Source organism: Saccostrea echinata, unplaced genomic scaffold (assembly GCF_033153115.1).
Source record: "Saccostrea echinata isolate AGI-Se365-2 ecotype Australia unplaced genomic scaffold, CSIRO_AGI_Sech_v1 ptg000002l, whole genome shotgun sequence".
Lineage (NCBI taxonomy): Eukaryota > Metazoa > Mollusca > Bivalvia > Ostreida > Ostreidae > Saccostrea > Saccostrea echinata.
This window is the reverse complement of record NW_026889751.1, coordinates 16,368,899-16,392,356: the sequence shown is the minus strand read 5'-3', so window position 1 is coordinate 16,392,356 and position 23,458 is coordinate 16,368,899. Positions and strand designations below refer to the sequence as shown.

Genomic DNA, 23,458 nt, shown 5'->3' with positions numbered 1-23,458 from the left:
GGGTATTTAACGCATGCCTCGATCTGTAAACGTTTCTTACTATTACAGGTAGACGAGTGAACCTCTCTGTGTCTAGTTACGTGACCACTGCACATGGCTTAGTTTACGCTGCTGTTAGGAAACGGCATGCGATCGATAATGGTTTGAACGGTACGGGGTAAGGGAGATAAATCCGGGAAATAATCATGAGCATAAACGTTTATAAATATCGTGTGTCCAACATCATGTTTGAGTTCCCTAATTAAAAATTGAATTAAAAAAAAAGATAAAATCCGAGTTGATAAATAAGCTAGGCCTAACTGTTATATGTATCTCATCCTTTCCGTTATATCCCCCCCATTCTTTCTCTCTCTCTCTCTCTCTCTCTCTCTCTCTTCATATAACGTTAATATATCGCCAGATAGTAGTACAAAACTGGATAAACTCTGTTCTATTTTTCAACATGTTATGTCTGATTCATTTCTATAAAAACTTATTCTAAGGTTAATTTTAATAATCATTTATTTTTCTCTTTGCCGGCGAAATCAATTTTGATGCATTGAGCTGCTTCAGTTCTAATCCATCATTTCAAATTCTCAATAAAATTTGTGCTGTAAAATGTTATATCTATTCTTATAATTAAAAAAAAAAAACATTTCGACAGGACAGAAACAATATGCATAAAAATATTATGATTCACCTATGCCCATTTATCCGGATAATCATGAGCCGACTGAAAATTCGTCCATTTCAGTTCACAATTTACTTCCTATTTAGTAAGCGCCATATTCAACTTCTCAATTCGATGTATCACTGTCATTCATCACTGTTTTGACACTATTGACGTGTTGAGTGTTGTTGGATGTCTTCAAAAAAATTGCGCCGAATACGATGTCTGTCAGGTGACATTATTGAAAGACTGGCAAAAAATAATGTAAACACATGCAAGGTACATGTACTAACTAGACCAGATTACTGTTGATTAACGAGTGGTATCTTCTGGAACACCTGATGAGTCTCTAGCACAGGTGTATATTCATATTGTATACAGTAGTGATGGGAATCGGTAAGAATGTCATAATCGATGATCGGGCTACTGTAACTAACTAATTATCAATTATAATCGGACATTTTCAAAATCTGTCAATTTAGTTAATTAAATGGTAAGAATGGGTGTTAATAGGTGGTCCAGCTGTAGTTAGAACATTCTAACTGTGTCTCGGGACACGCCCTAGTCCATAGGACAATATATCATTTAAACGACAGAACGTTCCATCTAGTCCAGCTGGTTCATTGTTCATTTTGTAGAATCCAAAGTACATCCATACTGGGAATGAGCGTTGGTACATGCTTATGAATACAATTCTGTTCGTCTGCGCCATTACGATACACAAATAAGTTAATTAACAGACAATTCGCGGCTGGAATATTTGGCTTAAAAACTATTGCGCTTTTAAAATAAAAAATAAATAAATAAGAATAAAAGTTTTGTAATCGAGCGCTTTGATTATGTAAGCAATCGACTGATTTTCGATTATAATCAATGATTGGAACACCACTAGTATACAGGATAAACAGAATGATTTGGTATATACATGATCACGGCATGAACATGATGAATGCTTTTCAGTGGATAGCTGCAGGTCTGGAGCTCTCTGGTCTGAAAAAATCGGGATGGACGACCAGAGAGCTACAGTGCCACCCATTGAAAATAAGTATATAAATTATTGCACACAGAAAAGTGCACTGTTTCTCAGTTTATTTCTCTGTATTTTTAAACTGCATTCTCAAAATATTACTGATCGTGTATTCCTAACACATTCTTTCACGACACTATTTCCACATCAAAACATTTCCTATAACCTTTGTTCCGTTTCAAGTCCAAGTGCTACTTTTCTCTTCCTTTGTTATAAGTACAAACCAGTAGAGCTACAGTCTCAACAGGGACTTCTGGTTATTAGCGATACAATCTTTAAAGTTATTATCACATTCAGTTGAATCAATCATTTCATTAAAGACCCAACAGATCCATTTATTTTTGCAAGAACTTTCAGCATCAACATATTTGTTTACATCAAAAATGTCTAAGTATGAAAGAAACAATACTATGCATACATGGCATGTTCTTCAGTGACAATTATATTTGTTAAATTTTCACTGAATACACAGTAATATTTATTAAATATTTTTAAAGAACAGGATTAAAAACTTCGTTAAAAATGAAGTTTTAATTAAACTTTTCATTGTAGATTTTCATTTTGGAGTCCGTTTCAAAAAATGCCCAAACCTTATAATTTTTTTTAGATCACTCAGGCAATCTTGTATATATATTGGAGTTGCCTATGGCCACACTATATTTTAGTTCTTTTTTCTGGGGACCAGTAAAGTTGTTTCAAATGAATAAATGCAGACTGGCCACAAAAAGGACAATTGCATCCCATGATCCCAATTATTGATAATATAAAAGATTTAAAAATTCACAATTTCTTATCGTTATCGTGTCTACGTTGAAATTTGGGCTGCCTGCACCACGAATTCCCTATTCGTGGCATTATGACACTTCTGATGACTAGTCTTTCTTCAACTGCCACAAATTATATCTCACATCTGCTATAATTAGTATCTATTAAATTTCAGTTTGAGTACTGAAAATGTATTCTTTTTGAAATCAAAGTTGTTTTCAATTTAAACGTATAACCTGCATATATATAAGAGGGTGAAATCATATGTACTTGCTGTTCAATTTTATTTCAGGATGTCTTATCAAAGTCAGACCTAGAGTTGCTTAAGATACTTGGAGTTGGAATCTTCACAATACATCACTTACAGAAGCAGTGTTCACTGGCCTGTGTTCCACAGTGTTTAACAGTAAGAATCCATCAAGTTTAGAACTGTTACAAAATAAAATTGAAGATTATTGTGTGCAATATCATTGAAAGTGAGGTACCGGTATATTGATTTGTGTGTCCATCTGTCTAGCTGTCTATCTATCCGTCTGTCATTCTTTCTGTAACACTTTCATTTCCAGATGATATCTCAAGAAGTCTTTGAGCTTTTGCAATGAAATTTTTTACCACAACTTCATATGGCCTAAAGAAGACCCCTATTGAATTTCAGCTTAAAAGGTCAAGATCATTTATAAATTCATACATTGTGTTTGTGTGTAACACTTTCATTTCTGGATGATATCTTAAAACATTTTTGAGCTTTGCAATGAAATTTTATACCACAACTCCCTATGGCCTAAAGAAGACCACTATTGATTGAAGGTCAAAAAGTCAAAGTCTTAAATTCATACATTCTGTTTGTGTAACACTTTCATTTCCAGACAATATCTTAAAACATTTTTGAGCTTTGCAATGAAATTTTATATCACAATACCTTATGGTCTAAAGGAGACCCCTTTTGATTTTGAAGTCAAAGGTCATAAATAAATTCATACATTGCAAATAACATTTTCCAATTGATATCTTTAGTTTTCGTTGAGCTTTCTTTGATAGAATTTAGTATCGCAACTCCCTATGACCTAAAAAAAAAGAACCCTATAAATTTTGAGGTCAAAAGATCAGAGGTCAAGGTCATAAATTCATACATTCTGTCTGTGTAACTTTTTTCCCCCATCTATATAATTATCTTTAAAAGCCTCTGAGTTTTTGTAATGAAATTTTATATCACAACTCCCCATGGCCTTAAAAAAACCATATTAAGGTCAAGATCAGAAATACTTATTGCACATATAGTTCTCAGATAATAATTTTAGGTTTTTGGTAAGCTTTAGTAATGAAACTTTTGGTCATGAATTTCTTTAACTTTAAAAATGAAAAGCTATTGATTTTTAAGCTGAAAGCTAAAATGTCAAGGTTGACCTTTTTTTAGCTCACCTAAGCCGAAGGCTCAAGTGAGCTTTTCTGATCACTTTTTGTCCGGCGTCCGTCTGTCTGTAAACTTTTAACATTTCCGACTTCTTCTCAAGAACCACTGGGCCAATTTCAACCAAACTAGCCACAAAGTATCCTTGGGTGAAGGGGATTCAAGTTTGTTCAATTGAAGGGCCACACCCTCTTTCAAGGGGAGATAATAAAGAATTAGTGAAAAATTAATAGCATCTTTTAAAAATCTTCTTCTCAAAAACCACAGGGCCAGGAAAGATGAAACACATGTGGAAGCATCCTCAGGTAATGTAGATTCAGATTTGTTCAAATCATGACCCCCGGGGGAAGGGCAGGGCCACAATGGAGGATCAAAGTTTTACATAGAAATATATAGGAAAAATCTTTAAAAATCTTCTTCTCAAGAACAGCAAAGCCATGATGAGTCATATTTATATGGAAGCATCCTCAGGTAGTGTAGATTCAAGTTTGTTCAAATCATGACCCCATGGGGTAGGGTGGGGCCCAATGGTGGATCGAAAGTTTTACATAAGAACATACAGAAAAAATATTTCTACTCAAGAACAGAATAGCTACTGGTATGTTTAGTCATATTGATATGGAACCATCCTCAGGTAGTGTAGATTCAAGTTTGTTCAAATGATGACCCCTGGGATAGGGAGAAGCCACAATGGGGGATCAAATTTTTACAAAGGAATATATGGGATTTTTTTTTAAAAAATCTTCTCAAGTACAATAAAGCCATTTGTTATATTGACATGGAAGCATCATCAGGTAGTTTAAAATTTAAGCCCCCCCCCCCCCCAGTAATCTTTTCAATACTGAACTGATTTGTGCTTTTGCCTAGCCAATGTGCTCAGGTGAGCGATGTAGCCCATGGACCTCTTGTTTTCTTTTTCCATCTGCAGAATTATTCCAGTTCTCCCATCTTCTTTTTTCTTTAAATGGGGGACACAAATTCTCTGAATTAGCATGTTCAGCTTCTTTTTTGAAATGGCTGAACCAGTTTCAGAAATTTTGGCAATAATTAGAATTGGTACAGTTCATTGCCTCTGCAAATGGGGGCTTATCATAGGGACACAAGCACCAAATCACCATAATTCAAACAAATTTCCCTACTTGCAAAGCCATTTTCATAATGCCAATAAGCTTTTTTATGAAATTCAAGACTTCTGGGCCTAGAGTTCAGGCTCTACTAAAATTATCTTTACCTGCAAATTTGTAACTTGTCTTATTAATGCTTTTCACATTACAGTAATTTCCAATTACCCCCCCCCCCCCCCATCTAATTTGAAATCATAGGTCTATATATTCTGTGATTTGCCATATCTGTTATCTAGTAGTCACAGACTTTTACTGGGTAAAGACTTCAAGAAAAAGAAAAATGTTACAGGCTCCATTCTTCATGTTCTTAATGCAAATGCTACATGTTACCATGGGTCTATCACAGTAATGTGGGGTTACTTAGGCAAGGTCAAAGTCACTTGAGGAAAAGAAGGTGAAGTTTATCAACTTGACATTGACTCATTTTAACAAGGCCAAAGTCACTGGAGAGGAAAAAGAATGCTTTTGTATATGGTTTAAGTTTGTAACAAAGATGAACATGTGTAAGGGCTTATGTGGAAATCCTCAAATTACCCGGTGACCATCAAGGCCCAGGAGACCCATGCTTACTTAATACATGTATTGATACTTTTTATTGTTACAGAGCCTAGAGTTGCTTGAAAAGAAAAAGAAAGAAAATGTACAATTTTTCCCAACAAGCTTGTGTGACCTAGACTTTGTTTTACATGGAGGAGTGCCCATGGGAACAGTCACTGAAGTAAGAGAGCAGTCATTCAGAGTTTAAGCTTACCTGAACCAATGGCTCATGTGAGCTTTTTCTGATCAAAGAGTGTCTGGCATACGTCTGTCAATGTCATCTGGAAAATTTTCATGTTTTCGACTTCTTCAGAACCACTGGGTCAAATTCAAGCAAATTTGCTACAAAGCAGCCTTGGGTGAAGGGGATTCAAATTTTTCTCATGAAGGGCACTACCTTTTTTCAAGGGAGATAATTTAGAAATAGTAAAAATTTGATGGGGCCGTTTAAAATTCTTCTTCTCAAGTACCAATGGGCCAGAAATGTAGAACTTAATTGAAAGTTTCCGAATATAGTGTAGATTCAAGTTTCTTCATATTATCTTAAGAAAAGTAGGACCATGATAGTTGATATTAATAAGCAATCATCTTCAGGTAGTGCAGATTTAAATTTCCTTAAATCATGGCCCCAAGGGGTAGGGTAGGGCCACAACAGGAAATCAAAGTTTTACATTAAAATATATTATATTATTACATAGGAATATCCTTGGAAAAATGTGTAAAAATCTTCATCTCAAAAAAATTAAGGCCATGATAATTGACATAATTTTAGCTGGATTCATATTTTAGCATCTTATGTCCTGTGTATGTTGCAATAATTGATGACCACTGTTGAAATATAAAATTTATACAGGGGTACGCTGATTATTAGTCATAATTTCTCTAATTAATCCAAGACTTTCAGATTTACTAAATTTTGAATTAACTAAAAATAAGGTGCGCTTACAGTATATTTTTCCTAATGAAAACTTAAATCTCTGTTGAGCAGCACACATGATGATTTTTATTGGATAATGACATGAATTTTGAGTCCTCTATTGTAGATAGCTGATTTTTATTGGATAATGACATGAATTTTGAGTCCTTTATTGTAGATAACTGATTTTTATTGGATAATGACATGAATTTTGAGTCCTTTATTGTAGATAACTGATTTTTATTGGATAATGACATGAATTTTGAGTCCTTTATTGTAGATAACTGATTTTTATTGGATAATGATATGAATTTTGAGTCCTTTATTGTAGATAACTGATTTTTATTGGATAATGACATGAATTTTGAGTCCTTTATTTGTAGATAGCTAATTTTTATTGGATAATGAAATGAATTTTGAGTCCTCTATTGTAGATAGCTGGACCCTCAGGCTGTGGTAAAACGCAGTTCTGTACAATGCTGAGTGTACTGGCCACCTTACCAAGGAACAGGGGAGGTCTGGGGGGGAAAGTCCTCTATATAGATACAGAGTCAGCATTTAGTGCAGAAAGGTATATAAATACTGACATTCTGTCATGTTGTTTTCACATTTTACTTGAAACAAAATCCATTTTGACACTGTCTTGTATATATTATATTGATTATACATTGATGACTCCATACACCCCATGAAAATAACCTGTATATATTTTATGATAACAGTTACCATTTTTACCTGAAAATGATGATAAATTTATCACTTGTGTAAATGTTAAACATAAACTACTGGCACACGTACTCTCTACCACATGTACTTGGTATCAGTCATTCATGTAGGTTATTGTAACCTGATTTGTGTCCATTTTTTTCTCATTTCATTAATAATATATTAAATAATTAAGTTGGTGAGGTATTGATAATATATGCTTTTATTCTTATACACATACATTGATTGTTACAGACTGGTAGAAATAGCTCAAAACAAGTATCCTGATTTGTACAACAGTGACGACGAGCTGTGCGATATGGCTCAGAAAGTCCTAGTGGATAACCACCAGACTTGTGCTTCCCTCATCAAAAAGTGAGTTGGTCATCACACACTCCCTCCTCAAACCTTGTATAATAATTGTGTTAATCACACAAATTAGGTCTCCTGGTTGCCATGGTTACGTTTTGTCACAAATCTGTGGGGTAAAACTTCAGAATCCTTGATTGAAATAAATTTAGACTTTAATTTTTGCTTTTGACCTCAAGTCATGACCATTAACTAGGGGCCATGTCTCAGAAGTCAAAGGGTCTGGTCAAATGAGATTTTGAAATCTTCTGTAGTTGTCTTAAGCTATACAGAATTGCCTGTTACAGAGACATGATTTTGACTGATGGTCATATATTCAAAGCTCTCAGTCATTATGAGATATTAAAATCATGTCATTAATGTAATATATGAGGCAATATATATTTTAATAAATTTAATAATTTCTCTGTTATTTTAAAAAAATATAGATAGGTTATGATCTTGTTTCAAGGTCACTTTATCAAGTACACTGAGTAATATGGAGTATATCTTGGGGAAAAGGACAGGGCATTATAGCTGTAGTTTAAAAATAAAGAAACCTGCTGTAGTCAAACCTCGTTATCTTGAACTCGATGAGACCAAAAAAAAACTTGAGATATCTGAGGATTCAAGATATCGAGGGTAAAATACTTAAAGGGTTTTTATCTAAATTTCTTTAAAATGACACACTATTATATTCTTGAAACATATAATTATCGTTTAATTGTGAAATTATTTTGAAAACGGTCTTAATTAGACAATAAAACGCCCATATTATAGGGTCCTCAAAGTAAAAATCTCCACTAATTAGATGAGGGTCACGTGGTACTGAAACGTCATAGGTGTCAATGGTCAATTAGACCTTATAAAGCTTATCGTAAGAAAAAATATATTGAATAGATTTTTATGTTAAATAAATAGACTACACAGTGTGGCTGGTTGAAATTTTGACATCAACCATATTCCTTTGGTTATGGACAGTCAATCTTATATGTATGAACGTCTAGCAGAGAGAAATAATCAGAAAATATGCCGACAATTGGAGAGGTCACCGAAGACGAAGCCGTTGACAACTAGGGACTAATGGTAAATAGAACGAATTACTAAAGTTAAACTTTGTAAATATTTATAAATATGGGAATTTTGAATTCACCTTCTTCATTTTTTCAATTATTTATATATAAATAAATCCTGTATATCTTCTATCTGTTCCAGCAGTGAATATCATATACCAGAAATGACACTTCTTCAACATGTTCAATGGCACAGTACGCCATTACGAAGTTCACAACATTCCTACTAGATTCTGTTCAACTTTTAGAAATTGCATGTTGGTCATTTATTTTTTTTTTTAAAAAAAGGCATCTTTTCCTTAAAATATTTTAAAGTACAGAAAAAAGCGTGATCAGACATAAAGGATTGTTCTGAATGGAGACAAACGCCCTCGCATTTGCAGAAAAAGGCCCCCCTTTCATCTCTCAACCAAGTCCAGGAAATGTGAAAAAAAAATCTTCCTAAAACTTTTCTTGTGCATATTTGTGCATCCTGAAGCCACAAATTATACCTTACTAGCTGTCAATTATCCAATTATCACTTAATAATTTTCTAGCAGGTTTAATAGATGCAACAAATGAGCCCTTTTGTATACTCAGTAAGTACTTTGCTTGACCAGGATTGACACCTATGACATCAGAGCAATGGCCCATAATATAGGCAATCAAAACATGCATATTGAGAAGTTCAAACTTTGAATTGCTGAAACATCAAAAATATTAATTTTCTAGCAAAGAATTTTAAATATATGATTTTAATAACATGTAAACTTTGTCATAACAAAAAATTTTAAGACGTGATAAAAATCCTTTAAAGAATAAGTGGTTGGGACTTTGAGATTTTGTAATTTGAGATATTGGTATTTGAGATACCAAAGTTCAACTGTAGTTTTTAATTTCAAAGCAGTATTTAGAATACAATACATTCATCTTTGTCATATGCCCAGTGTGAGTCTTGTATTATAGGTTAGAGACTCTTGAAGAGGAAGTGATTGCTCACAAAATCAGACTTATAATTGTTGATTCCATAGCATCCTTGGTGAGAAAAGAGTTCAGTAGTGGTGCGGGCACCAGTTTAGTCCAGAGAACCAACTTCTTGTCTCGACAGGCTGCCCTTCTCAAATATGTAGCAGAGGTGTTCTGTATTCCAGTAAGTCCAGAAATCACTTTGATATCACAGATATAAATATAAAGATTACTGAAATTTGGCTCAAACTTTACTCAGAGTGCCTTGGTTATTTCTGTACAGTGACCTTAATTCAAGTCTTTACAAGGTTAAAACAGGTCTCTGTGTAAAATCTTTGTCCATAGCTTGAGTACTCTACTTTTGGGCCAGTATGTAGCTAAACCTGAAATATCTGGCTTCACCTAATGAGTGCCCGTGGGCTAGGGGTGTACAGTAATCCTGAATCAAACACCTGGGTCAGAGGTCAAAGTCAAAACAGGTCTTTCTATAAAAATCTCTGTCTAAAGTATGAATTTTTACCTTTGGAGCAGTTTTGCTTATATTTTAAGTTAACTTTGTCTAAGTTTCTTGATAGAAATTCAAGGTCAAAACAAGTTTGCATAAAACCCTTGTCCAGAATATGTTACCGATTTTTCTTCCCATGGTTCAGTCTAGCTCATACTTCATCCAAAAGTTAACCTTGGGTAAAAGTACAGTGACATGGAACCAAGTTTTAAGGTAAAGTTGAAGCAAATCTTTTTGTAGGGTATATCATTCCTGCCTTTGGACAAGACCTCACCCATAAATTACATTTTGATAAAGGATGTGCAGCATTTGAATCAAGTCAAGTCAAAGATTAAAAGTCCAAACAAATTTTTGGGTAAACTCTGTGTGTGTGTGTGTGGGGGGGGGGGGGGGGGGGGGGGGGGGGGGGGGGATTTTCAGGTACATAATTCTGGTAGTTATTAACCAAGTAACATCTCCATCTTTTTTTGGGGGGGGGATGTCCTTATTACAAAAGATTAAAATTAACAAATTCTTCTTTTTTTTAAATTCCAAGCAAGGATAAAAAGTTGTCTCGAATGACAATCCTGCAAGTCTTCTTTATATATGAGTTACTTAAAGTGGTGCCCTTTAAGATGGTCAGTATCCACTAAAATCTAGTTTTCGTGTACATGTATCCCTATGTAACAATTTGTTTTGCTTTGTGTTGTTATTGACTTGAAATTTATTTTCATACCAAGACAACAGTCCAATATAAATAAATGTTAACAAAGTTCATGGGAATAAAATGTGATTTACAGTGCTATTGTATAACACTTTCAATAAACAAAGAGAAAACAGAATGTTAATTCATACAAAGGTGTTTAGTTACATATTACAAACATTGAATGTTTGTGAAGGAACATATGCTCTCATGCTTTAAAACTAATGCAGAATTTGATTTGTAGGTAATTGTGACAAATCAGATAACTACACGATTTAGTCGTCAAGCAAGTGATCAAGGTAATACATATCCAAGACAATTCATAATGATCAATGTAATATATACCCAAAACAACTCATACTAATCAATGTAATACATACCCAAGACAATTCATAATGATCAGTGTAATACATACACAAGACAATTCACCATTTAGATATGGGAAGGAAAAATTCTTATAAAACTTTATTTCAAAATCTGTAATAGGATGTAAAATTATAACCTTTTCCAAACACTTGTCATGCTGATTGGTTTGTGACTTTACGTTATAGATGAGGAATCGACAGAATTCTCTGAGGGATATGTAACGGTTGCTCTTGGTAACACTTGGAGTCATAATGTCAATACCCGCTTAATTCTGCAGTATCTTAACGATAATAAAAGACAAGTAAGTGATTGTCTTTATGGCTCAGTGGAAGTGCTGTGATGTTCTAGTTTTAATTTAAATCAAAATGAATGACTCTGTCAGATAGAGAAATATGGATTCAACCCAATCCCAACCCCCCTCTTAAATAAAAACAGTACCATCAGGGAATTTTAAATTATACTACAATGCTATGGTCTTTGATTAATCTAGTTTAACTACACTTGTTGAAGTATTACTGATGATCTAAGAAATGTCACGTATTGCAAGCAGTGTAATTTTTATCAACATTCCATAAACAAACTTAAGGAAGTTACCATCTGATAACCCCAACTTGTAAGTGGTGGATTGATATTTTATGACACGTTTGAATACCTGCTTTGAATCATCATTTATGTCCTTTACATGTATAGAGTACTTCATTGAAATACTTCAATAATTGTTTATGAGTGTTAGACATATATAGCACATGCTAAAGTACTTGAATAATATTTATGGTCTATGTTTAGAGCACATTGTTAAAGCCATTGATAAATGCTATGTTTTATCTACAACTATGTGACAAACTAGAGGTTTTGTAGATTTGCCACGTACGTCATTCTTTTCACTTTTCCTGACACTTAAGGTCCTTAATGTGATACAATAATAAACCTACTGTGATAATGGTTGGCTGAGAGACAATCCAATCTGATGTACGTGTACACTGTAATATTGTGTATAAATGTTTCAGGTTATGGTGGCCAAATCTCCTGTTGCTCCATTTACTGTCTTCAATTACACAATACAAAAAGATGGAATCATTCAAGACGGTATGGTCAAGTAACTTATGTATTGTAACAGTTATCAATTAGATATAGATTTGTGTTGAAAGTTCATAAAAATTTGACTAGCTTTGATTTGTTTTAAATTGCAGCTGAGGGTGCAGGCTTGTATGCTGGTACAGATCCAGGAATTCAACAAATCAGTGTCCGGACTTCACTACCATTTCAAAATGACAATCATTTCTTTACAAGGACAACAAAATGACCATATTTTCATGAAATTACAGACTTTCATTGTCAGTGTGTTAAAGATGCTGAGGTAAACTTGCAGATAAAAGATGGATTTATTTCCATGTCTGAAAATTAATAGAACAGGTTCATAAAATTTGATCAGTGATTAATATTTTGTTGTTAATAAATCCTTATTGTACGTACTTAAACAAGTCAGCTTTATTTCTCTGATAACCTTCATCAAAAAATATGTCCAACATATCCCCATGTATTTCACAATTTTTGAACAAGGATAAGTGCTTGCTAGACACCCAAAGGGTATATATATAAAGGATGGTCTTTGAGGATTGCATGAATTTAATGGTTTGGCCCCATCCCATAAAATTCACTTCTTTGTTCTTTGTTCTCTGTAAAACCTGTGACATTTTGATAACTAACACTTCTTTCACCAGTAATCTTACTGGACAGAGCTTCTGTACCAAAACTTGGGAAAATCTGAACTGCAAATCTTCTAATGTTGTCTACGGAATAGAATGTAATCTTTGTGGACTTGTTTATGTTGGTGAAACTAAGGGATCACTCAATAAAAGAACATCAGGTCATAGATTTCAGATAAATAACGGGGGTCAGCAACTTTTATACAAACATTTTAATTTACCTGATCATTCAATTTTGTCCATGAAAGTTAGAATTCTAGAAAAGATTTACCACCACACAAACAGTCCATCACTGAGTACACCTTTCCGTAGACAACGAGAAGAATTTTGGATTAGAAAGCTAGGGACAGCCTTTCCCTATGGATGTAATGAAAATGTCGATAGTGTTGGAAATCTTTCCAGTCCACAGTGTAGCAATGTAAATGTGATGGGACTTTTTAACCATACACAGAGACGTAAGCGTAGTCATGGGCATCAGTCTTACAATAAACCTTTAATACACGATGTCTCTTTTGATTCATTACTACCTTACGTAAATCAACAGTTAGGTCTACATCATATTCGCACCAAACTTTACTCTGTCCCTTTGAAACTTTTAAATAGTCTTCTTGAAAAGGTCAAGGAAAGTCCATTTTTTGATTCCTCGACACCAGAATATAGGCTCGGATCTGTGATTATGGATATTGCAAATCATAGGCTTTTTATACCCCCGCGTTTTACAGAAGAAAATGCAGCTAAAACAATCCGTTTTTTCCTTAAACTTCAATATGCCAACAAAGGAATTGACGCGGTTAATATAAGTAATATTCATAATCACAAAAGGGTCCAGTCTTGTATTCCACCATATTTCAAGTTAAAGACTACACCTTGTATTTCCTACAAATATACATCGACTATTGCTTCCAAACTTTTTAATTACAAGAAAACTTTACAGGGCCTGGATATCGAATATCTGAAACATAATCCTCCATCGTGTTCATGTTCTTCTTCGCCCTATAACTACAGTCCTGCTGGACACGTTATTACTGGTGACGTTAATATAGTTAATAATGAGGACCTTAGATCACTAATTTTAAAAGGTCCTAAATTTAGGGAACCCCGATCCTTCAACTGGCGTCGGAATTTCATAAATATTATGGATTCTGTAGAGGACTACGCCAGACATGAAAAAGAAGACCTTGACACTTTGTCAGAATGGGTTAAATGTATCAGATGTATGTTAAAATCACGCATTAAAAGATTGAGGGGCAATATGAGAACCATCTATCCTTCTGTATTCAATAATCCAGAAGTGAAAAAAGAATTAGATAGATTACATGATCAGTACGTACTGGTCCCTGCTGACAAAGCAGGTAACAACATTGTCTTTGTTTGTAAGGCTCATTATATTAAATGTATTTTAGAGGAACTTGGATTTAATTCTACAAGTGGTAATCCAACTTATACTCGTAGTTCCCTTTCTAAGGAAGAAATTCTTCAAAATCATATGTCAGTTTTGAATATTTTGAATATTCCAAACAACCAAAATGAATTTGAATTATCATACATATATATTGGATTCTGAAACTTCATAAAAATCCTTACAAACAAAGATACATAGTGGGTTCCAGTAAATGTTCAACCAAGCCTCTTTCTTTACTCCTCACTAAGATATTAACAGTGGTGAAGGAGAAACTTCAAGAGTACTGTGCAACAATATATTCAAGAAGTGGTGTAAATCAGATGTGGATACTTAAAAATTCCAAGGAACTTTTGGAAAATTTGAAATCGCAAGATTTTACCAAAATCAACAGCTTAAAAACTTATGACTTTTCTACTTTATACACAACCATTCCCCACGATAAATTAAAGTCGAGGCTTTTTGATATAATTGACAGCTGCTTTTTCAATAAAAATGGAACTCGTAAATATACTTACCTTGTCATTGGTCGTTTGCAAAATTATTTTGTTAAAAAACATTCTGATTGTACACACAAGTACTCTGAAGTTGACATTGAAGAGATGCTTGAGTTTCTGATTGACAATATCTATGTGGTTTTTGGAGACCAGGTCTTCCAACAATCTATTGGAATTCCCATGGGTACCAATTGCGCCCCGTTATTAGCAGACCTTTTTTTGTATTCATATGAAGCAGAATTTGTCCAAAATCTTGTACGTGAAAAGAAGAAAACACTTGCTGTGGCCTTCAACTCGACATTTAGATATATCGACGATGTATTGTCAATTAACAATGGCTATTTTCATTCTTATGTCGATACGATATATCCTGGTGAGCTTGAGATAAAAGATACCACAGAGACTGACACATCTGTTTCATATTTGGATATTTTACTTGAAAAAGACGTTAATGGTAATCTAACAACCAAGCTTTATGATAAACGTGATGACTTTAACCTTTCTATCATCAACTTCCCTTACTTATGCAGCAATATACCTTCATCACCGGGATACGGAGTATATATATCTCTCAGTTGGTTCGATACGCAAGAGCATGCTCTACGTATGAACAATTTCTAAAACGAGGTAAATTATTGACAAACAAGTTGATGAAACAAGAATATCAGCTGTCTCGTTTAAAGTCATCATTTCGTAAGTTCTATGGTCGATACAATGACCTTGTCAGCAAATACAATCTATCATTGAGTCAAATGCTGACTGACGTTTTTCATACTAATTGTTAGGCCATTATTTACACACTGAATTGTCGACAGATTTTTCCGTTATTTCCCGATCATGACAAGGAGCACACGGCGGGTGTGACCGGTCGGCAGGGGATGCTCACTCCTCCATGGCACCTGATCCCACCTCTGATGTTTAGAGGTCCGTGTTTGCTCTGCTCCTATTTTGTATTGTTTAATGGACTTTTGAGCTTGAATACTGTTCGTTATCTCCATATATTTCATTCCACTTCATCCAGAGAAGCTACATCAAAATTTTTTGAAACTGGCTAAGCTATTGCAGAGAAGTAGTAAGAGCTAAAATGGAATGTCAGACTCCTCGGCTCAACAACACCTCGGCCCAATGACATCTCGGCTCAGACAGGTCGGCCCAAGATTTAAGACAGGTCGGCCCATCTATAAGACACCTTGGCCCAAGCAAAATTTCAAGTGTATGTCATTTTTCTCCTGTACAAAAGTTAATATTTTATATAATTATATAAGGTGCTAACTGATAAGCAAACAAAATGCCGCGGCGCAACCTTTGGAGTCTCAAGTGCATGTCCTACTGGTGACAATGAGGGGTTAATTATGAGCAGGCTTAATTGTGAGACAGTACATTTACTTCCATTGAATATTTTCTCCTTTATGAAAGTTAATATTTTTTCAAACAGTTTACAGAATTTTTAAACGTAGGTTCAAACAAATCATGAAGGATGCATCTGATTATTCTTGCATTCATCTCCCAAGCACAAAAAAAAAGTTTAAATGTAATCCATTTCTTTCACGGATTATTGACCTATCTCATATGTTTCAAATCGTCAGAGAAACAATGCAAAATGATACGATAATATAGATTCTTATAATAGAAATATATAAAATCGTAAGAAAGAATTGCTAGTAAGTTGAAACATAGTATTACATATATATTGCGCATTTTCCACAAGAGAGAGATGCCAATTAAGGATCGACTTATCTGATTTTATTTATTTAGTTATAGAAATGAACCAATTATCTATAAAAAAAAAAAAACCACCCCCTTCTCAATTTGATTTTTGTGAAGAAAATCATTTAATCCTTATAAAGAATAGTTATTTCTAAAATAATATCAATTCAGACCCTGGATTAATTCTTTCTTTCTCAAAATTTTCCTTGGCCTAGGTGTCTTTTATACGGGCCGACATGTCAATTATCTTGGGCCGACCTGTCAGGGCGGAGGTGTCAAACGTGACGGGCCGAGGTGTCGTTAGGCCAAGATGTCTGTCTACCCTAAAATGTACAGCATCAGATGAACCAACAGTTATAGGTCCCTCTCATGGGCCATGATTTGAATGAACTTTGTTAGTATACTTCCATATTGATATTACCAACCATGGCCCTAATGTTCTATTTAAAGATTTCTTCCTGTACAAATGTACTCTCATGAAATTTTTTTGTATTCTATTGTGACCCCAATTGGGCCATGATTTGAAGAAACTTGAATGTACATGCAGACCTGAAAATGTATGCTGAAGATGCTTGAAAATTAATATGACTAATTATAGCCCTATTGATCTTAATCATCAAAATTTAAAAATTCGGTTATTTTTTAGGTCACTTGAGTCACAGGTTACCCTGGGAGGCATGATTTGAAGGAACTTGTTACACTACCGTAAGATTCTTCCATATTGATTTGACTAATCATGGCCCTGTTCTTTTTATGGCCCTGGGAATAACCTGAATGACTCAGGTAACTTAAAAAACTACCTGAGGATTGTTAAATTCTGATGTTAGTTATCTGTTTTCATCCGTCATTGTGCATTACATGTAATATTTGAACATTTTCAGCATTTCTGAAACCACTAAACCAATTTCAACCTATTTTGGCATAAAGCATCTATGGGTGAAGAGGAACAAAAACAAAACTGTCTTGTGAATTTTATTATCCCCAAAAGGGTGGGGCTAAAATAATTAAAATTAGTGTTATCTTAAAAAATATTTACTCCTGGACAACAAGCAGTCAAACTGTTGGCATGACTGTAATTATTATAATAAGGCCTCAACCAAAAAAGTGAAATTCATGGCCCCTGGTTCTGGAGTTAGGGAGGGGCTATATAGATCAAATACTTAATCTGCATTTTTGCTTTTAAAATCTTCTCTGCTCCTGGATATTAAGCAAACAAACTAAGTGCACAATTATGATGAGCAAGGGTGCCTCCAAAATTGTGGACATGGCCCCTGGGTCAAGAGCTCTGTGTTAGGGAAGAGCTTTATTGATTACATAGTGAAAATACATTATTTCTTTTACAATCTTCTTCTCTGCTCCTGGGTATTAAAGCTATACACATGTATATGACGTATCTGAGCTAAAAAATAAAAATATGAGATCAAGTGTACATGAACATGATATTTATTATTTATGTTCTAATTAAAATTTCCACTGATTTTGAACTTGAATAATTCAACGTTTTTATAGTTAAATTGACTTTAAACTGTGTCTGATATTTAAATGCAGAGTCGGTAAATAAATTGGTTATTGTTTTTAATTTCTAATATCTATGAAAAGTGATTGGTTTAAATTGTGTAATTTACAGGAAAGTCCTTTCTTTATATAAAGTTATAAAACAAATAGAAAGATCTTTTTAATTTTTTATAGTATGAACTTATCAAAAATACGCCATATATGACTTTAACAAACTAAGTGCATTATGATGAACAAAGGTGCCTCTTACAAAATTGTGAAATTTGTGGCCCTAGGGTTAGGGGTTCAGTTAAGGTGGGGAGGCTCTATTGAATATACAGTGAAAATGCATTAATTCTTAGGAAATCCTCTCTGATCCTGCTTTTTAAGCAAACAAACTAAATGCATTGTTATGATAAGCATTGGTGCTTCTTACAAAATTGTGAATTTCATTACCCCTAGGTCAAGGGTTCTATGAATCATATATGTATGTTGATAAATGCATAAACTTTAAAAATCTTCTCTGTCCCTGGGTATTAAGCATATAAATTAAATGCATGGATATGATGAACAATTGTGTTTCTTCCAAAATTGTGAAATTCATAGCCCCTGAGTCAGGGTTTTGGGTGTTGAGGCTGGGCTCTGTTTAAATGTTTGTAAATCTTCCGTTTTGCCCACTTGGTATTTAGCATCATCATATTTAGTGCATGGTTAGGATGAGCAAAGGTGCCCATGAATTGAACACATCGGAATCTAAGCTACCTGAGGATCCTTCCATATAATTTGACTAATCATGGCTTTACTGTTCTCGAGATTTTTTCTTTTAGCTTTGATCACCCATTGTTGCCCCATCCTACCCCTGGGGGCCATGATTTGAACAAATTTAAATCTACACTACCTGAGGATGCTTCCATACACATGTATATAATGACTTATAATGACTTTGCTACTCTTGAAAAGATTTTTCCTGTATATTCCTATGTAAAACTTTGATTGCCGAATGTGGCCTCATCCAATCCTAAAGGGTTGTGATTTGCAAACTTGAATTGCCTGATTTTTTTTTCTATAATCTTCAGTGTTCCACTTTTTTTATGAAGTTTCATCTACATATATGACACAGTAAGAAAAATGTTACAATGTTATGGATGTACCGTATAGTGGGTTTCTTTAGCATGTGTAAAATTTGGCGTTTTGCTTGCTCAAAGGTATGCCAATAATTTTGGCGAACACAGAATACCATGACGTTGAAAAAGATAGGAAATTCATCTTCTAGATGAGTTTTCAGTACGTTTAATATATGTTTGAATACAAATTTAGGCAAGACTTAAAGTAACAAGAGGCCCAAGGGCCTTAACGGTCACCTGAGTATAATACAACAACTTCAAAGTTAAATACACTGATAGATGAAGCAATGTGCCCTAAAGCAGGAGAAGTAGGAAGATCAGGATCAACAAAATAATTAGTCTAGTATTCAGTATCAACTCATAAATTAAGTTCTAATCTGTCCCCCACTTAACACTATCACCATGCAGACTATTGACAAACTATTAGCGCTTCTGTACTATTTTTAAATCCATATTAAGACCTCTAGCATTGACCTCTCTTATGGTCTTTGAAGAACTTTTAATAGGATAAGTTATTTTTGTCTCATTTTTATTTATCTATTACTTACAGGTCTACCTGATTATTAAAACTAAGAAAGTACTTTTTTAATTATACGATAAACATTCTTGCATAATTATCTTATTCTATTAACATTTCAAATACATTATTTACAGTGATTAATTATCAAAGGTGAATGGAAAAGGGGAATAACTTCTCTCAGTAGAATACAAATTAATAGAGCCCTGCCCAGGACCAGAATGCTTAGACGAATGGTCCAGATGTTTAAAAATCTGGTAGAAATACACTTACTCATATCATTTAAACTTTTACTCAGTTTGCTTCCGATATGCCCAGAAGCAGAGAAGAATTTCACAGGTACAATGCATTTTCACTACAGATTCAACAAAGCCTTACCCTAACACCAGAACCCAAGACCAAGGGTCAAGAAATTTACAAATTTGGAAGAGTTACCCTCATCATCATAACTATGGACTTCAAAGAATTAACACTTTTCCACTATATTATCAAAAGCCCCCCCCCCCCCCCCCCTCGTTATGCCAGAACCCCTGACCCTAGGACCACAAGATTTAAAAATTCTGTTCAAAGCTCCCATTTTCATCATAGCTAAGCAATGTATTTATCAGCTCAACACTAAGGAGCAGACAGGATTAATTAATGATTAATTAATAGAATTAATGCTTTTTCACTATATAATCAAGAGCCCCCCCCCCTCCTCAAGAACCCCAAAAACTGAGGCCATATATTTAAAAATTTTGGAAGAGGCATCCTTGTCTATCATAATCATGCACTTAGTTTGTTTAAATAATCTCCAGTAGCAGAGAAGAAGATTTTCAAAGAATCAATGCATTTTCACTATATACCCTCGGTAATCAATAGAGCCCCACCCTAACACCAGAACCCCTGACCCTGGGGCCATGAAATTCACAATTTTGGAAAAGGCATCCTTATGCATCATAACCATGCACTTAGTTTGTTTAAATAGTCTCCAGTAGCAGAGAAGAAGATTTTCAAAGAATCAATGCACTTTCACTATATAATCAATAGAGCCCCGCCCTAACACCAGAAACCCTGACCCTGGGGCCATGAATTTCACAATTTTGGAAGAGGCAGTCTTGCTCATCATAACTATGTACTTAGTAACTTTATTTAATACCCAGGAGCAGAGAAGAAGATTTTCAAAGAATTAAAGCATTTTCACTATATAATCAATAGAGCCCCACCCTAACACCAGAACCCCTGACCCAGGGGCCATGGCTTTCACAATTCTGGAAGAGGCCCACCTCCTCATCATAACTATGTACTTAGTTTATCACCTTAATGCCCAGGAGCAGAGGAGAAGATTTTCAAAGAAATAATGCATTTTCACTATATAGTTGATAGAGCCCCGCCCTAACACCAGAACCCCTGACCCTGGGGCCATGAATTTCACAATTTTGGAAAAGGTACTCTTGCTCATTATAACTATGTACTTAGTAACTTTATTAAATATCCAGAAGCAGAGAAGAAGATTTTCAATGAATTAATGCATTTTCACTATAAAATCAATAGAGCCCCGCCCTAACACCAGAACCCTGACCCTGGGGCCATGAATTTCACAATTTTGAAAAGGCACTTTTGCTCATCATACCTATGTACTTAGTTACTTTATTTAATACCCAGGAGCAGAGAAGAAGATTTTCAATGAATTAATGCTTTTTCCCTATATAATCTATAGAGCCCCTCCCTAACACCAGAACCCCTGATCCTGGGGCCATGAATTTCACAATTTTGGAAGAGGCACTCTTGCTCATCATAACTATGTACTTAGTTCTTTTATTTAATACCCAGGAGCAGAGCAGAAGATTTTCAAAAAATTAATGCATTTTCACTATATAATCTATAGAGCCACGCCCTAACACCAGAACCCCTGACCCTGGGGCCATGAAATTCACAATTTTGGAAGAGGCACTCTTGCTCATCATAACTATGTACTTAGTAACTTTATTTAATACCCAGGAGCAGAGAAGAAGATTTTCAAAGAATTAATGCATTTTACTATATAATCAATAGAGCCCCGCCCTAACACCAGAACCCCTGACCCTGGGGCCATGAATTTCACAATTTTGGAAGAGGCAGTCTTGCTCATCATAACTATGTACTTAGTAACTTTATTTAATACCCAGGAGCAGAGAAGAAGATTTTCAAAGAAATAATGCACTTTCACTATATGATCTATATAGCCCCACCCTGGGGCCAGAACCCCTGATCCTGGGGCCATGAATTTCACAATTTTGGTAGAGGGCTCAATGCTTATTACAATCATGCCAACAGTTTGACTGCTTGATGTCCAGGAGTAAAGAAGAAGATTTTTAAAGATTGCATTATTTTTGGTGGTTTTAGCCCCACCCCTCAGGCCCCAGGGGGGCAGGGACCATGAAATTCACAATTTTTGTTCCCCTTCACCTATAGATGCTATATACCAAATTTGGTTGAAATTGGTTGAGCGGTTCTAGAGAAGAAGTTAAAAATGTTCAAAAGTTAACGCACGACGAACGACGCACGACAACGGACGAAAACAGATAGCAATAGGTCACCTGAGTGACTCAGGTGACCTAAAAACCAATACCAGATTAAAGGTAAATTGTTTAACAACAGACTGATCAAATTTATCTTTCTTCTCTTCAGTACTTATATGCAAGGGTGCAAATTTAGTGATTAAAATTTTATAGGTGTATTTTAAAACCGCTAAAATAAGCCAAAGTTAGCACTCTGCTAAAAATTCCCGCTATACAGTGTGTGCCTGCACAATGGAATTATTTTTTTCCATAAACAGCATTTAAATGAACCGGCACATGCACTTCATGCATGAAGTGACAACTAAGAAATATTTTAAGCTTCTTCTAGTGAATCCATAATTTCCTACTCCCAATTGATTTCCATTTGCTAGTACAGTAAAACACGCTTATAGGGAAAACGGGCTTATAAAGAATCCATGCTCTAAGGGAAGTGAATTTCATTCCCTTTGGCTTTAAATGTGCTTAGACACAGATTTGAACTTAATATTTTCTCAAATTTTCTGTATAATATCACGACTTATATATTGCAATAGCATTTCACACAAAAATGTAATTAAAAACTTATTTTATCTGGAAATTATTGGAACTACGAGACGCATTTGATTAGCACATCTTTGCACTTACACAAATTTTAACTTTATCCTTAATACATGTATTTAAGAAAAGAAGCGATTTTGTTCTGTATTAATCTATAGTCCAGAAAATTCATAGTAGAAATGTTCGAAAGCAAAACCAACTCACCAGTATTGTCAGTCCGTGCTCTGTGATGTGTACAGAGTTTAACAAATTGAACACACCCGTGAAACGTGAACTGTTTTTGTAAACAGGGCACAACCTCTGTTATTGTTACTGTTTACGATTCACCGGGTGTGTTCAATTGTTAAACTCTGCACACACCACTGAGCACGGACTTACAATACTGTGAGTAGGTTTTGCTTTCGAATATTTCTACTCTGAATTTTCTGGGTTATAGTTTTAATATTTTTCATTAATACACAACAAAATTGCCACTTTTCTTAAGTATTAAGAATAAAATTAAAATATGTGAAAGTGCAAGGATGTTTCAATCCAACGCGTCCAGAAATTTGAAGTTTTAATAACTTCGAGATGAAATAAGATTTTTGTTATATTTTAGTATGAAATGCTATAGCAAAATATAAGTCATGAAATTTTACAGAAAATTTGAGAAAAAATTAACTTCAAATCTGAGTCCAAGCACCTTTAAAATATATTGTGAACTTCACAGATATAATGAATAACGTTTATAACAAAGCAAAATCATCCATCCCTGGCAGTTCATTACAACTAATACAAATATGTTTTACTGTATACATGTATGTACAAGTATTTGAGCTAAATCACTCGAAGCAAATGCTATTGGACAATTCAAAGTTCTTTTTCTGGAAAATGTTATGAACATTTTG

At 34.4% G+C, this 23,458-nt stretch overlaps 1 protein-coding gene across 1 annotated transcript; it reads left to right on the top strand.

Moving 5' to 3' along the window:
* Positions 1-778: 778 nt before the first annotated feature.
* Positions 779-12,491, top strand: LOC133200722 (DNA repair protein RAD51 homolog 2-like). Its single transcript, XM_061336504.1, has 10 exons — positions 779-928; positions 2,734-2,847; positions 5,578-5,691; positions 6,861-6,997; positions 7,387-7,506; positions 9,498-9,681; positions 10,929-10,983; positions 11,236-11,351; positions 12,058-12,136; positions 12,241-12,491. Exons 1-10 carry the CDS (start codon positions 842-844, stop codon positions 12,351-12,353), a joined length of 1,119 nt encoding a protein of 372 aa, XP_061192488.1. The 5' UTR covers positions 779-841; the 3' UTR covers positions 12,354-12,491.
* The last annotated feature ends 10,967 nt before the right edge of the window (positions 12,492-23,458 follow it).

What these genes read in the sequence shown, in the direction of transcription:
- LOC133200722 (XM_061336504.1), top strand. Translation starts at nt 842, where the DNA reads ATGTCTTCAAAAAAATTGCGCCGAATACGATGTCTGTCAGGTGACATT. An exon ending in ATAATGTAAACACATGCAAG is followed by an intron (nt 929 to 2,733) that starts GTACATGTACTA and finishes ATTTTATTTCAG; the next exon opens with GATGTCTTATCAAAGTCAGA. An exon ending in TGTGCTTCCCTCATCAAAAA is followed by an intron (nt 7,507 to 9,497) that starts GTGAGTTGGTCA and finishes CTTGTATTATAG; the next exon opens with GTTAGAGACTCTTGAAGAGG.